Source organism: Larimichthys crocea, chromosome XXIV (assembly GCF_000972845.2).
Source record: "Larimichthys crocea isolate SSNF chromosome XXIV, L_crocea_2.0, whole genome shotgun sequence".
Lineage (NCBI taxonomy): Eukaryota > Metazoa > Chordata > Actinopteri > Sciaenidae > Larimichthys > Larimichthys crocea.
Genome location: NC_040034.1, coordinates 16,234,584 through 16,252,006, shown reverse-complemented (window position 1 = coordinate 16,252,006; position 17,423 = coordinate 16,234,584). Strand labels below are relative to the sequence as shown.

The window sequence follows — 17,423 nt, the reverse complement described above, 5'->3', positions numbered from 1 at the left end:
CTTTTGTTACCATTCTTATCTGCAAAATTATCACCTTTTTGGTTTTGGATCATTTTCTTTATTAAGACCTATTTGTAGTTTTTTGTTATAAAGATAAACTGTTCCCACTTTTACAAGACTTGTCAGTGCCTTTTATACTTCATTTCTGGCCACTCAAGGCTCTGGTCCAGTTGGCAAGAATAATTATGCAGTGTCCTATTAGATTTCCAAAATCTTGCATTGTTGACATTGTGAAACAGTTGCACTTTGGTTAGGTTTAGTCACCAAAACTACCTGGCTTGGGAAAATATTGTGAGTTATGTTCTGTACATACCTGGCAGAACTAAAGGGTAACTAAGTCCTCAAACCCTTTTTTAAGATGAAAAGCAGCATATACGGGTATCTAATACTGTTGATGAAGGGTAGATTCAGGTCCACAGCCTAAGAGTTTTAGTGCAAGTTCACATATTCTGCTATTGGCTCATTTTGGAAGCAGGTTAAACATGGTGGCAGCTTTTGTCACAAATCAATCCCACCCCATGCAGGAACACAGCTTCCCCAGTTCTATTGCTGCGACACTGAACAGTGGTTAGGTCATGCCACCTATCGTGATTGTCCTTGGCTGCATTTTTAAAATTTACCGAGAGGTAGCAGAAGTACACTTTAAATATGTTAGGTAAATTAGCTCAAGAAGTCAGCACTTTTGGTTTCATACGGGGCATCAGAGTCATTTGTTTGTTTGACCCAAACGCTTCCATACAGTAGGTGGACCTTCTTCCTCTTATTACTACTTCACCTGACTTTGAAAACACATTAAACCTTTTTGCTACAGAGCTACTACCGTTTCCTTTTTACTATATCAGTTGTTGCCAATTACTGATGAGTTTCTGCGAGCCAGTCTTGGTATTACAAGACTTACTTGGGACATGCAATACGATCACTTTGATTTTGTTTGATTTCTGCTATACTATTTCACCTGACTTCGATGGCACATCCAACCATTAAGCTACATGGACGTGTCCAGACATGACACTTAGAGGAATATCATCTCTATCACCAAGAAGGCCCAAAAGAGAGGATGTGGTAACTTAGGAAGTTCAAGCTGCCAATGTCAATGAAGCACTTCTACACCTCCATCATCACCTCCTCCATCACCATCTGGTATTCTGCTGCCACTGCCAAGGACAAGGGCAGACTGCAGTGCATCATTTGCTCTGTCGAAAAGGTGATCGGCTGCAATCTGCCACCCCTCTAGGACCTGCATGCCTCTGGGCCCTGAGGCGAGCAGGAAAGATTATATTTAACTCCTCCCACTGTGGACATGAACAGAATCTTTGAAGCATACCCCTTTGGCAGGATGTTGCAACACATCAGGACCAAACCTCACACCATAAGAACAGTTTCTTCAGTTTCCTCCAACTGCAGCTGGTCTCATCAACAATGTCTGGGACCCCCACTGACACTGACTCTTATCTTGCTCATCGAGGCTACACGTTACATTAATATAGTCTCCACATCTGGGTCAATGCTTTACATTAACACACATGTTTTGAGTTATTATCTCTGTACATTGCACTTTGTGAACATTTGTACATTACGTGGTCAATATAAAAAACAGATATATTTCACATTTTTAATATTTGTTTCATATTTCTTATTGCAAATTTCTATTTTATATTCGAGATTAGACTTTTGGAGTTTTTTTTTCTCTCTCTCGCTTACTGCGTTTATCGAGATCATTGTGTTTCAAAATACCTTGTACATGAAAACCTACTTGGCAGTAAACCTGATTCTGATTGTGCTACTGTCCGGTCCGGTTTCCCGTACAAATAATCCAGCAGACAAAGTCATACAAATGACGCAAGGTGAGAATTTGCTTTCAGACACTACTTTGCCCTTTTGTTTAAGAAACTGTGTTGCTTACTTGATGAAGATTCAACTGCCATAGTGGCCACTGTAGTTTCTTCTTCATGCTAGGAAGGAGAGGGTGCCATGAGGGGTTGCAATCAGGAACTACACCATGATATGCCATCAAATTCTAAATATTGGTATTTTATAAGAAGTCTAGTTTAACATCTTATTTAATCTTCTTTACTGTGTGTGAAATTAGTGATGTAAATAAAATCATTTCATCAACAGAAAGACCTAAACTCCCCCTCTCCTCAGGCACATTATGGACGTGATCTCCACTGGTGACATGGTTATAAACACTCCTCTAGCCAGCGTGACAAATCTGGCTAATTACGGACTGTCAGGTCAAATTGCACTCCAATTCATAGAGGACTGAAAGTGTAAACCAAGTATATTTAGAAGAACCTTCACACATCAACAGAAGCTCAGCTTTGACCTTCTCCTGTCCTTTTGTGGGTCTAAAATAACAAATCATTCAGCCTTGCAGAGATTTATTAGTCTTGTACTCGAACAAAACTACCTCTCCAATCTCTTGTGCGAACATCAGGATAGTTAATTGCAAACATGTTTTTTTTTTTACCATTTAATGAAGCTGAGATGTTCTTTGAAAATCTTTTGTACTTGTATTTGTTCATAATTTATATTTCTGTCTTGGAGTGAATTGCAGATCTCGAGTGCAATGTCTGAATGATCTGATCTCTGTTTGGGTTCACTCACCTCCTGCCCAGAAAGATCCCCCTCGCGTACCTAATTAACAATATATGTTCACACTTTCACTATCTTTGATGTATACAGACAACTCTATAAAAATTAAGCTTTGATTTTCCTTCAGTGTTGTATTCCCTTTTATACTACTGAGGATTTGGTGACCTTCTAAACCAAACTTGACTGAGGCAACTTTACAGTTTTATTTTTCTTTAATTTTTCCTCAAAACCTCACCTTAAAATGATTGGGTTGATTTGATTTGGAAACTGAACTTGAAAGGATTTCACTACCTAAAAATCTTGTAATGTGCGTTAGACAGACATACATGTCTTGCCTTTAGTGTCTGGTTGGAATTAATGAGGTGAAGAACTCTGGGCACTGTAATGTAGGGGTCTTTGGCTACAAAGCTGCTACAGTAAATTATTTATTGTATCATTAATTAATGTTAATGTCTTACTTATTTGCCAAAGTGAAACTTTTGGCTGTTATCTGGTTAATGCACTTTCTGCAAGCCAGTGTCAGTACTATGAGACTTACTTGTGACATGCAATACAACTACTTTGTTCCATCTCTGTTGTCCATACAGGGTCCAAGAACAGTCAGACTCAATCTGAACAGACCAGAGAGAATTAGACCTAAAATATGGTTGATCTAAATAGACCCAAATACAGAGAGGACAGTGCCATTGGACACATCATGATGCGTCACCGATTAATGAGTAGCCTTGGACAGAAAGAGTATCAGTTTTCACTCTCCATCTGCTTCAGAGCACCACAACACATGTGATCATCATGACACACCACTTGATCAGAGCTGGAAATGAGCGATTGGACCGAATCAATCAGACCTGACCTAACATACACTGAACAAAAATATAAGTGCAACACTTTTGTTTTTGCTCCCATTTTTCATGAGATCAACTCAAAGATCTAAATCATTTTCTATATACACAAAATAACCATTCCTCTCAAATATTGTTCACAAATCTGTGATAGTAAGCACTTAACTTTTACTGAGATAATCCATCCCACCTTACAGGTGTGGCATATCAAGATGCTGATTAGACAGCATGCTTATTGCACAGATGTGGCTTAGGCTGGCCACAATAAAAGGGCCACTCTGAAACGTGCAGTTTTGTTTTATTGGTGGAGTCTTGGGAGGGTCAGAAAACCAGTCAGTATCTGTCACCATTTGCCTCACGCAGTGCAACACATCTCCTTTGCATAGAGTTGATCAGGTTGTTGTTTGTGGCCTGTGGAATGTTGGTCCACTCCTCTTCAATGGCTGTGCGAAGTTGCTGGATATTGGCAGAAACTGGAACGCGCTGTCGTATACGCCGATCCAGAGCATCCCAAACATGCTCAGTGGGTGACATGTCCAGTGAGTATGCTGGCCATGCAAGAACTGGGATGTTTTCAGCTTCCAGGAATTGTGTACAAATCCTTGCAACATGGGGTCGTGCATTATCATGCACACATCAGGCACAACAGTGGGCCTCAGGATCTTGTCACGGTATCTCTGTGCATTCACAATGCCATCAATAAAATGCACCTGTGTTTGTCGTCCATAGCATACGAGTGCCCATACCATAACCCCACCGCCACCACGGGACATTCGATCCACAACATTGACATCAGAAAACCGCTCACCCACACAACACCACACACGCTGTCTGCCCTGAACAGTGAAAATCGGGATTCATCCGTGAAGAGAACACCTCTCCAACGTGCCAGATGCCATCGAATGTGAGCATTTACCCACTCCAAGTCAGTTACGACGATGAACTGTAGTCAGGTTGATACCCCCATGAGGTTGACGAGTATGCAGATGAGCTTCCCCGAGACGGTTTCTGACAGTTTGTGCAGAAATTCTTTGGTTATGCAAACCGATTGTTGCAGCAGCTGTCCGAGTGGTTGGTCTCAGACGATCTTGGAGGTGAACATGCTGGATGTGGAGGTCCTGGGTTGGTGTGGTTACACGTGGTCTTCAGTTGTGAGGCCGGTTGGATGTACTGCCAAATTCTCTGAAACGCCTTTGGAGACGGCTTATGGTAGAGAAATGAACATTCAGTTCATGGGCAACAGCTCTGGTGGACATTCCTGCTGTCAGCATGCCAATTGCACGCTCCCTCAAAACTTGCGACATCTGTGGCATTGTGCTGTGATAAAACTGAATGTTTTAGAGTGGCCTTTTATTGTGGCCAGCCTAAGGCACACCTAGGCAATAATCATGCTGTCCAATCAGCATCTTGATATGCCACACCTGTGAGGTGGGATGGATTATCTCTGCAAAGGAGAAGTGCTCACTATCACAGATTCAGACAGATTTATGAACAATATTTGAGAGAAATTGTTATTTTGCGTATATAGAAAATGATTTAGATCTTTGAGTTCATCTCATGAAAAATGGGAGCAAAAACAAAAGTGTTGCACTTATATTTTTGTTCAGTGTAAAATGGACCCGATCCAAGTTGGGTCCTGGGCTAACCAAGTAGTACATTTCTTATGTGAAACTTCTCAGACACTCCACTTCCACTGAAGAGATACAATCGTTTTTTTTTTTCTCTTTTATTGAATCGTTTACAACTAAGCTGCCATTGAGAATATTCAGCAGTCAAAGGTCACTTTATCACAGCACTTTGTATGGTAATGCTTTTCAAACAACTTGGGTCTCACAATTTATTTTGACTGAAACGTGAATCAAAAGCTCCCTTAAAAGTGTCACTGAAACAACAAAACCAGATATTTTAAGCTTCACAAATTCAGGATATATTGCAGAGCTTTTCTACCAGATTGCATTAGGCTGTCAGCTTCACCCCCTCAGGTTAGCTATAAGGTTTTAACAGCAAAGAGGACACAATTTGACCACAGTCAGCACAAGGAAGATGATATGCTTTCACGAGATTTTGACTTCAGCTTTGAATATATTACAAATGCTCGTGATTCTGCAGTATGTGATTTGAATGTTGAAGGTGTTTTTTTTTTTTCATTAAATTAAAGAATCTCTGCCTAAGGAGAATATGAAACCATGTTGCTTTTATGGTCCGGTGTCCTGCACACTGGCTTTTATCCTCTCTATCGTTTCCTACACAAATGAGAGATTGCAAGACAGCACCATAGTTACTAGAATATGCTTTATAGGTTCCACATACCTGCACTCACAGATAAACAAGCTGGTAGAAGCACAGGGCTGATAAATGACAAGCTGGAGAGCTGGTATTCTTTTTTTTGGGGGGGGGGGCAACACTTTCCACTTCCCACACATTTTCCTACTATGGATTTCTTGAGGACTCTGTGACTTAATCCATGGAAATATGTAACTGCTCCATGATCCCCGCAATAATCCACAATGCCTTATACTACATTGAAGTAAAAACAAAATGTAACCCATGGATAATGAATCAATTCAGGCTTTCAAATAAGAAATCCCATTAAAGGTCTTTCTGTCAATCCAGTTTTGTGTCTAATTCATAAAGCCAAGCGATGTTTTCCTTCAAAGGTCATAATTTACATCATTATTTCAGCACCAAAGTAAGGTCGGTACACTGGCTGATAAATGGTTGCCCAACAAATGTGATGGATGTCTTTTTTTTTTTTTTTTTTTCTTTCTGCACCTGTTTTATTGTATAGAGACAGCTGAAGAGAAAAAAACAGGAAATGCAAGTGAGAGATGGAATGACATGCAGCAAATAGCCACAGGTTGGAGTTGAACCCTGGGCCGCTGCTGCAGGGACTGAGCACGCACTCTATCAGGGCGCCCCTGATGTCTTTGAGCATTGATATCAGATGTGATATCACTGATGTCAACTATTTTAGTTAAGTTTAAAAAATTTTAAGCTCAACTAAAATTATTTCTATGGCTGCATTGACTGACATCTGAGAGCCGCCTTTGCGAGGAGTTGGAGTATTGTCACCGTCACTGACTAGAACGTGTCATTCTGTATGGCCTATAAATGTTAGGACTAGAGTATTACTGGATTTCTGGGGCAGGTGGTCATGCCAATATTAAGGAGTAAAAAATTTTGATATAGTAAAGACACAATATTTGCAATGATGCATCAAACACCTGTGACAAAGATATGGCATACAGGCAGAATACAGTTTAATAACAAACTTTATTGTCCAAAATGACACCAGCACACTGAAACAAACTTATTATATAATATTTATATTTTTTTGCTAAAAAATATAATTTGCAAAATACCCAAAAATATAAGATATACCAGTTTAATAATTATAAATAACTATGCATAAAAACAAATAGAACACAATTGGTCCAAATGACCCCAAGAATATTTTTCTGCATTATGTTCTGTAAAAAATAAAAATACATAAAAAGATAACATACACTGATACGTCATATTTGTGATAGGCCAATATGGCTTATGTATCCGGTGGTGCTATAATTAGTAAATATTTATTAAAAAGTTCAAATGAATGTGAAGCAGCACATAATTTAATACAATTCATTGTGATGGAACCCATATAGCGTAATGCACCTCCACACCACAGAGTCTAACTTCTTGAAACGGTCTGAATTTGAACAGGTCTGAATATTTAATTTTCTCCCAAATTGAAAACAAAGTTTTATACAAAGCATTTTTCCCCTGTATTTTTAATAAGATCACCTAGTGTTGGCTAACAATGACTGATTTACAGCAGCTGTCCCTTTACAACATTCCTCGATGTTTTCTTCAGAGTTAAAAGTTTGTTGTTTGTTGTTAGTCTTGACTTAAAGTTCACACATGAACTAGTTTCTGATTCTCTGTAGCTATTTCTTCAAAAAGTCAGTAGAAAAATAAAGGAACAAAGAGGCTTTTGTGTACAAAAGATTTTTGTTCCTGATGCAGTGAGCCTCTTGAACATAATTATGTAAAGTTTATGGCTATGTGTGAATGTCCTAAGATTCACTGTTGACAAGCCAAAAGACGAAAAACAACAACACGACATAAAAGAGGTTGGATAGTAACTATAGTAACTGAGTGGAGAATAATGGGAGGTGAAACTGATTTCCTCTGCCATTATAGACATTCAGACTGACTTATGCTGCCTTTGTGTGCCATCAACATTTTAAACTTGTTTTGTGTCTTCCATAAATGTATCCACTGGGTTGCCCAACAGCCATATTTCCACAAATCCACAATCTGAAGCTTTAATTCATGCTCTGTCTTCTTTGGCAAGAACGGAGCATGACCTTCATTCCAAAGTCTCTTAAAAGAGAATTGGTTGACCTCTATCAGACAGTGATTGTCACTTTTTCCACCCTCTGACCACTTGAGAGTACATCATCTATTAATCCTCTGCTGTTCTATACTGAAATTAGATATTGCTTGCAAAAGAACGGTGGGACAACAAACAACAAACATTAGTATATTTCTCTTAGTATACATTATAATATTCTTTCTTACTGATCACTGTCTTATCATCCTTACCCTCCTTAGGGTTATCTTCAGCGTTTCAGTACATTATTAAGCCTAGGTTTAGACACACAATTATTTAAAGTACATTAAAAAGTAGTACACAGCCATGTGTGTTTTCAGTCGTTTTGGTAATTTTCCCTGTTCTTTTCATGAAAATGCTTGGTGTGAGGCATTGATAAAAGGGTTAAAATGGTAAGGCACTCTATAAATAGTACACTACTTATTATCAACAGGGTCGTAGGAGGCATTTGATAATACTTCAAGCCAAGAGGAAAACCTAGAGAGTAAAACATGCTACAGCATCAAATGAAAGAGGGGGTGGACACAATAACAGAATAGAACAGAAACATATTGCAATAAATCCTGCCTTTGTGAAGCTTCTAATGCTCATATCTGCTCTATTGTAACTTTTGAGGCCATTGCTTGTGATGTATTGGACTACCTTTTTTGTGTGTTCCTTTTTATTTTGTCCACTCGTTGTATATTAAGCTTTTCACTTAATCTGGCAATGTTTTCATCAAGCATGGCATGTTGTCCTTTCATTTATTTATATGTCAGATCATCCATCAACATAAAGGGGTTTGGGGTGGGTACATAATTGTTTGCGTGATATCGAAGACATCACATATTGGATCAAGGTAATGCATCTTACCACTCTCTTCAGCAATTTTAAAAATTATTTAGATCAGAGCAGCTATCCAAGGTTAGAGAGAGATTACACATCAGGCTTCATTATGTATGAAGACTAGAGCTAAATGTTAATGTCAGCGTACTGTCATGGTCACAGTGACGATGCGAGCATAGCAGGTATACTGTTTAGCAGCAGGGGTGTCAAACTCAAATACACAGTGGGCCCAAATTAAAAAATTGCGACAAGTGAAGGGCCGGATGGGTTCAACGTTTATTGAAAACTTATTGAAACTACCTTATTGCACATATTAAACTTGGAACTAACAAGGCATATAGATTACTGCCTATAAAACAATATCAATTATGAAATAAAAATAAAAGCAATAAAATCAGTTTCATTAATTTTTCATGGCTCTATCTGCAGTTTTTCCTGAGTAATTTCAAGTGAAAATGTTTTCTGCAGGCAAACAACAGCCCAAAAGTAATTTACTTCAAAGAAAAATCAAATGTCCTGTAGTAGCAAGAGGAAAAAAATGCAAAAATGAAACTGCATTTAAAAACTGAAAATGCGTCAAAGCACCATTTGCTGCTCTGTGATGCTTACTAGTCTGAGCCAGATGCTTGGTGTCTCATCTTGGATACAAGTTCATCAATGTCTGGGGTCAGGCTCTGAGCTGAGAAAATTCTCAGGATTGAGTGAAGGTGTTCATCAGTAAGAGTTTGTGAAGTTTTGTTTTCATCTTCATCAAAGAGAACAGTTGTTCACACAAGTATGTGCTGCCAAACATAGAAAGGGTTTGAGCAGCCTGGGAGCCCAGCTGGAGCATTGTGTCGGGGATGGAACGTGAAAACTCTGCAGCCACAGATTCATATTTTGCCTTCAGTGTGTCACTACAAAGATAATTCATTCACGGGCCAGATGTGGCCCGCGGGCCTTGAGTCTAACCTTAGCATGTAAGTAGCAATGTTAGCACGCCAACATTTGCTAATCAGCGTTGATTAGGTACAGCTGAGGTCATAAATGTCTGATAATTCAAATTAAAGAACTGATGATTGGATTGAGCTCGACAGTTGAATGTCACAGAAAAGTCTGAAGCAAATTGTGCAATCTCAGAACCCTCTTGATGACGATTTCCAGGCCAAGACTTACTCTGCAGTCCAATCAGCAAGTCCATATGTGAGAATGAAGAGAGAGGCAGACAATCCTGCTAATCTCTATACACAAATATGCATGAACACATAAAATAAAAAAGCTAAATCGTCATCAGACAATAGTTGATGGGTGCCCAGGTTGCATTTTGGCAAATGTGTTCTGCCCACTCAAATGCGACTTACCAATACTACTTGGACGACAAATGCTATCAGTGCTGAAATCTTGGTCCCTCGCCTACAGATTCTGCATTCATATGAAGATAGAGATAACATTTTGAATGGCAGGCCATTCATTGCACTAAAATCTCATTGTTCCACTAGGAGGAACACCATTAGATTTCATCCTTCTGAGAGCATAAATATCTATAGAAAATAGAAGTGGTGGAAAAAATTGAAATCAGGATTAGGTACAAACCATTTGTCTTTGTCTGAATAAGGTTTACAAATTGGTTTGAGGATCATCTTTATTATATTGAGTCACACAAGGACCAATAAACTATGAAATACCAAAGGCTGACATCATATAACAAGTTAACCACCAACCTGAGAATGATGTAACTCTTGAAGACCACATGTAACTTGGTGTGTAAAAAGTAGTGAGAAAAGAAGTGAAAATGGACTGCTAAAAGGATAATGGTTGTAACATCCTGCTTCTGCCGTGTTGATAGAAATAAACTTGGCTTGACAAAGTTTGCATTTGTTCTAAGCACTACAGCTCACTCAGATCTAACTATTGCAGGTACAGGACTATGGCAAATGGTGGACATGGAATCTACCAGAGAAATCAGGTGATTCAACTTCAAATGTATCAAATTTATTCCACCTGGGTGTAGCAAAAACATTTAAAAACCCCTTTATTTCTAGAATAAGATGGTGTTAAAGAAATGCCCAGTTCAGACTTAATCCAGAAGAACATGCAATATGGACTATAACATTTTGTTTGATGAAGGGGTCTTTGAGCTTACTGATAGGACTGTTGGGTACACACACAAACAAAAAAAGGTTACACCTTTAAAATCTACACCATATGAAATATGACTAATAGCACTGTAGAACTTTAAAACCTCCCTCCGGCATTGATTCACTACTAGACAAAAGGCATTTTCTAATTCATCACAGCTACTCCAGCGTTTGGGCATTAGGTATTTGCAGATAGTGATTGAGCAGTGAAAGATCAGAGAATGATGCATTAAATTTGATGGTGGGATTAAACTGAGCTGTTATGTTTAGAGGTGTTTTTGGGATCTAATCACTGACTGAGATAGTCATAGAGTAAAGTGTGATTACTGTGCTGTGCTCTTTTATCTGAGTTGGCTGTCGTCATTTCTGTCCTCATAGTCAGACAGTCTCACCCAATTTTCTGAACTTTTGTGCATCCCCTTTTTTGTAAGGTGAAGATATAAAATTCAAAGCATGCAATCCATTTTTTTTCTATCACACAAAGGTTCACACTTCCTCAACGTCAGGCAAAACCAATTAACCTAAAACTACACCAGTAGAATGGGGTACATAAATGGCACATTGGGAAAAGAGGATTAAAATGTTCATTGTGTACATAATTGCTTCGCTTGGCAAAATGTCAATGCTCTTCTCAATTTCCAACAGACAAAATCTGGAATTGCTTTGCTGTACAATGAGGAGACCAACAATACCTATGATGTCTGCCTGAAATTGACCAAAGAGGTATTAACCATACAGAAGCTGGATGTGGTTTGCACAAGTGGAAGTGAATCCCAAGTAAATGTAAGTGCGCCCGAGGGCTTGAGACTTGGCATTGTAATTCATGCTGCATAACTCCAGAATACTGTTTCAGTGTTCACAATATCTTTTTGCCAATAAAAAACTCCCACTTTCTAAAGCACAGAACTGTTGTATTGCGAAGACAGACGACTGGCGGTCTGGGCTTAAGCATCAAAGTAAGCAGATAAGTTTTCATTATGGAGAGACTAAAGTGGAAATGAAAAATCTTTGGGCTGCACTGCAGAGTTTACTGTTTGTCTGAGAGAGTCATTTTAGCAAATTTCACTGCAGAAACTTAACACTATTCGTTCTCATCTTTCTTTTCAGGGGGGTGCAGAGCACAACGTACCTGTGGTTATTTCTAAGATTTTCAAAGATCAAGTAGGTAAGAAAGTATCTTAATTCTATACTGCAATTTGGATTTGAAATGGTTGTTAATGCAGTGGTAAATGTCATGAATCAGGTTGATTATAGAAATGTTAAGTTAGACAGAGATACTAAATACTTTACAGGTGACATTTTTAATGAATAATGAATGACAGCATTGTTAATAAAAAAATAATAATAATAACCTGTATAAGTAAGTATTAGTACATAATCAAAGATAAAAGTTACCAATTTGGAAGAGAGAAATGTGTTCACAAAAGCTGAGATGGAAGGTTTATCAGTCTCATGTCTGAGTATTTAAGGGCTTCTCCAAATCTCCAATATTTCTTACATTTATTTCTTCGACAGGCTTACAGAAAGAGAAGTAAAAAGATGCAGCAGAGCCTACTTTTCCCACAATACAAAAGCATCTTACATTAGAGACTCCTTGCCTTGAAAATGCTCACATCTTTCATAACCATTGTAAAACTCTGCCAATTTTATGCTACTTTAATGTGGAGCTGGAATCAGGAGGTGTTTAGTTTAGCACAAAGACTGGACACATGGGGAAACAGTTAGCCCGGCTCTTAAAATCCCTACCAATACCTCTAACACGGACTCAGGTTAGAGATGTTGGCGTCTATATGCTAAGCTAGGGTAAACCTGTCGTGATTTCAACTTTATTGCATGAGATTAGCATGTATTCCTTCTTCTAACTCTCACAGGAGACAAAACAATATTTTGCTCTAAAACACAAGATGAAAACTTGTAATCTTTCCATATACATTCAGCATATTTCCTGTCATCGTTTGGTTAGCAAGAAGAGAATGTACTTCAGTCATGTTTGGTAGGAGCTGATGACCTCTCAGTCTCCTGTTATGGATGATTACAGCATCACATGAGTGAATCATTTCCCTGTAATTTGTCTTTTTGCACACATCCCCATTAAGACCTTTTTACATACGAGAGAATCATGTCTTCATATCCCCGGGGACGTTAAGAGCTCTTTTCACAGAGCTTTCCAAATCTTTTCACAACAGAGCTTTCATTGTTTCCTCCCGTGCTGCTGCAAATGAGTTTATATCCTGATTAGTTTCAAATTTCATGCTTTCCTGTGTTCTTTCTCTGAGCTGTAGGATGTTGCCAGTGATTAGTCAGACAGAGATACTGATTGCTATTTCCACCACATTACCATGTATGAAATGAGCAATTATTTTCTAATGTTTTCATTAACCTCTGACACTTGACAATTGACGCCTGCAGCTGATCAGACAGGGAAGCTGTTCGTCGGGGATGCTGTGTTGCAGGTTGGTACATCAGTTCATGACTTATTTGCTTCGAGGTTGATTTGGGTCACTGCCAAGAGTGGCGACTTGTTGCATCTTAATTTGAAACCTCTCCTGTTTTGACAGAGTATAATTTCATTTAGGAAAGAGGAGGAGAATATTTTCAACTGCATGATTTTAATCAAATGAGCCTGTGGTTGTCCCTTTGCTCTTTTTTTAAGAGATAATATTGTGGTCAAATATATTCTATTTATCTACAAAAATACTTCATTGTCAGATTCTGTGGTAGATAAATCATGAGGTCACCAACAAGTAATGTTTTTTTTTTTCCATTGGAATAATTATCTATACCCAAAAGTGTTATATGTAATGATATTCATTTAATCTTTTAAAAAGTTCATTTGAATCTGTCTGGCAGGTTTATTGGATGTGTTCTTTATCTAGAATATCAAGTAGACTCACTGGACAGACAAGCAATATCAATATTCATATCGGACATTATTATGAGATATATTATGAAATGAATTGCTATTGCTTCCACCTTTTGATTCACCAGTTTCATGTTCATTTGCATATGGATTATTTGAAACGACACACTGCACAATATTGCATATACTTACATACCTACATACGAGATGCAGCAAATCAGGGGCAGGTTTATAGACACCCAGACTCTTTGTAGTCACTGGATCTGTTGCAATCATTTTGCATCTCTTCAAGCTCGCTTTACATCTCTGTGTTTTTGTGTGGCTGTAGTGCATCTCTTTGTGGCCAGTTTGGGTCTCTCTGGTCATTTTTGGCTCGTTTCTGTTTGTATTGTCAAAGGATCTTCGTCATCCTTTTGTGTTGCTTTGTGGTCATGTTGGGTCTTTGTCAATGTTTTTGGTCTTTGTGCTTGTGTTGCGTCTCTTGTCGTTTTTGGTCTTTGTGGTGGTTTTTGGTTTGTTTGTGGCCATTCTGCGTCTCTTCATGGTCATTTTGTATCACTTTGTTGTCATTTCTGCCATTTTCTGTGGTCCCTTTGGGTCTTTGTGATCGTTTGACTTTCCAATAAGAAATGTTTGGTCACTTCATACAGAGGTTTAGTCCAGTGATCCTAGGCCTGCCCCTGTAGGTTTGATCAGTGACCCATCCATCATACGAACAAGTCAAATACTTGTCACCTTCTGACTCTAGTAGAGGTATCAGGGCTTTGCTAAAGTACGCACTTTCCACTAAATATTTATTTATTTGCTTTTCCACTCTCTTTGTTGGTTTCTTTAGGTCAATGGCATTAATGTAGAGCCTTGTACTCATGAGGAAGTTGTGAGTATATTTGTAATTAACTGTTGTAAAAATCCAACACGCTGCTCCATCTATCCATCACTGTTTAATTCTTCTCTGAAGTTCATCATCAAAATGGCAGTGGCTATCAACATAGAGCAGCACATCAACAATCTGAGTTGTCATCTTGGTAGGAGCCAGTTTTTTTTTTGGTTTACACTGTGACAAATTGAAAAGATTGAAAAGGAGTAGATTGGTATCAAAAGCTGTACAGGAATTGAGGGCGCTAATGTTTGGGAGCGTTTTTCTACAATTTCACATCTCTTCTTGTTAAATATTTTCTTTATTCTCTGCCACCATCCCACCCACACACACTCTCTTCCCATGGCTGTCATTTCTTTCTGCCCCAAACAGCTGTTCACTGTATTCACCTCCAAAGCGTCAAAACACATAATGAGCAGTTTCTCTTCAGAACAAAATCCAAAGCTTTTAATGGCAGGCTGTCACATTTGCAGTACTGACAGATGCGCAGGGTAAAGTAACAAGGGCTACCACACAATGCTCGTGAGGATAGCGAGGGTTTTGATAGCAAAAGTGCATGTAGGTTACAGAGAAGTAAGCTTGCATTATGCGTTAGACATAACAGTTGGATGTATCATTTGCTCTTTCATTTTCCATGATGCATGGAAGATGGAAACATTTCATATTTTATCCATTAAATCTAACCTTACTTGAATGCCTCTTTCAAACTACAGCATAGCATGACCATGATATTTCGCTTAGACATCAGATATTCAGAGTGTAATTACTTCACGGTGTCAGCTGTCACTTGGCGAGAAACAGCGGCCTTTGACTTGTTTCTTTTATAGTTTAAGCGATGTTACTTCTGTCAGGCTTTAACTTGATGATTACATTTTCTCCACTCATCTCCTGTTTATATTTTGTTTGCTCAAGCTGTGTACAGCTTGACATGACTGTGGCTCGTTTGAGTCATATGAGATTAGATTTTACCTCGCTGCATCACTCACAATCTCTCTCCCTCTCTCTCTGTCTGTTTCGCTCTCTCTCTCTGACTATCTATCTAAATTTCTCACCTCTGTCAGGTTCACCTCTTGCGCACTGCAGGAGATGAGGTCACCATCACTGTTCGGTACCTCCGAGAAGTTCCATCGTTTCTGAAACTGCCTCTAGGTAAGAGTTCTGAAGTTTTGATGCTATGCAATCTTACAATAACCTTCATTTGACTCAACTTTTCTTTTTCTTTTTTTTTTGGCAATAAAGGAATAAACCGTGCTTATGGGAGATTGTCTTTTTGCCCACTTTGACGCTTTAAAGCAGTTCAATAGATGAGCATTTATTTCAAAGTAATAGAATGTCATGCTCAGTGGCCTGAGGCAAGCAGTAATGTCAGAAACACCCAGAGCTGCAATGCCCTGCTCCTGTAGTTACCTTCAGCAGCTTGAAGAGATGAAAACACAAGACGCTAAAATCATCCATGTGGAGCCGGTAAAAGTTGATATTGGCAAGCAAGAAAATGAGAACGTGAAGCAGCTCTCAAGACAAAAAGAAATTGTAAAATTTGGAAAGTTTAGCAGAGCACTGTCTTAAAATAAGGGGAAGTTTCTTTTTTATAAATCATGTAGAGGAGTGAATGACCTGAAATAGCTTCAAAAATCATCAACTGTGAACAACAAAAATAGCAGGTAACATGTTGGAGAAACTAGAAGCTAATTAGTAAGTTGCTAACCCTGAACATGGATAATTTAAAGCCTGTGAATAATTAGTTTCAAATCTTCATTTTTTTTCTCAGCTCAAATATCCATTAACAATATTTCAACAATCAGTTAAAATAAATAAATAAAAAGATATATCCCTCGTCGACGCCTATGTATAATTAGTCTAACCCTGAAGGACTGTGTGGGTGTGGTGTAATAATTAACACTCAGGAATGTGTGGGTGTGGTTTGATTGGATTTAATTATAGTACTGCAACAATTCCACTGCAGATGATTAATTGATGAGTTCATGGAAAATGACGAACAATTTTGATGAGTCATTTCTCAAGCAAAAACGCCCAACATTTGATGGTTTTAGCTTCTTTAACAGGTCCTTCTGCTATATCATCATAGTAAAACTGAATTTTTGTTTTATAGGGCCAAATGATTAATCAGGGAAAATGGCAATTATATTGTTAGTTTAGTTACTTTCAGGCAGAGATGTATAAAGTACTGGAGTAAAGGAGTGGAGTAAAAGTACAAGTGCTATATCAAAAAACTGACTTGAGTAGAAGTTGAAGTGTTCTTTAAACACCATGCTTAAGTGAAAATACAAAAGTATTTAAAATGTTTTGTACTTAAGTATTGCAAGTAGAAGTAAAAAAAACGCTACTCAAGTACTGAAAGTAAAAGTACAAGTAAAAATACAAGTACAAGTACTGTTGTTTATATTATTTCAAATATTTATTAAGGCACAACTTCTAATGTTACAGTGTTACAATGTTCATGGTAGAGTTCTATGGTTTCCCATGGTCTGTGAATGCGTCTGAATGAATGCGAGAGCAAGGGGGCGTGGGAGCAGGTGAGAGAGACCACGCCTGGGTGAGTCAGGTGTATGACGTACAGCGCACGAGCGAGGTTGATGTGTGAGACCGGGACTGTTCTGTTGGTTTTTTTGGTGTGGTTACGGCCGACAGTCACCGAGTCCTGTAACCAAACGTTCAGCAATAAATGCAGGTTTGTTGAATAACGCCTCGTCATTCATCACGCGTCCAGGTGGATGCTACAGTAGTAACGAGTAACGATTCAGCACATGAAAAATGTATTGGAGTAAAAGTATTAAATTAATTAAAAAATTATAGTGCAGTAAAAGTGGAAGTTGGGGGAAAAAATTATACTCCAAAAAAGTACAGATACTGCATTTTAGTACTTAAGTACAGCACTTAAGTAGTTCCACTTCGTTACTATACATCTCTG

At 38.4% G+C, this 17,423-nt stretch overlaps 1 protein-coding gene across 5 annotated transcripts in view; it reads left to right on the top strand.

Moving 5' to 3' along the window:
• The window catches only part of sntg2 (syntrophin, gamma 2), a 93,607-nt gene that overhangs the window by 17,047 nt on the left and 59,137 nt on the right, over positions 1-17,423 (top strand). For 3 of the 5 annotated variants that reach the window (XM_027274700.1, XM_027274696.1, XM_027274699.1), the window contains exons 2-7: positions 11,403-11,540; positions 11,657-11,713; positions 11,865-11,922; positions 13,167-13,210; positions 14,453-14,494; positions 15,556-15,643. In XM_027274700.1, coding sequence (XP_027130501.1) covers positions 11,403-11,540; positions 11,657-11,713; positions 11,865-11,922; positions 13,167-13,210; positions 14,453-14,494; positions 15,556-15,643 — 427 coding nt within the window. Of the gene's footprint in view, positions 1-10,536; positions 10,586-11,402; positions 11,541-11,656; positions 11,714-11,864; positions 11,923-13,166; positions 13,211-14,452; positions 14,495-15,555; positions 15,644-17,423 lie in introns of all 5 variants that reach the window. The other 2 variants (XM_027274697.1, XM_027274698.1) reach the window with 2 other exon arrangements.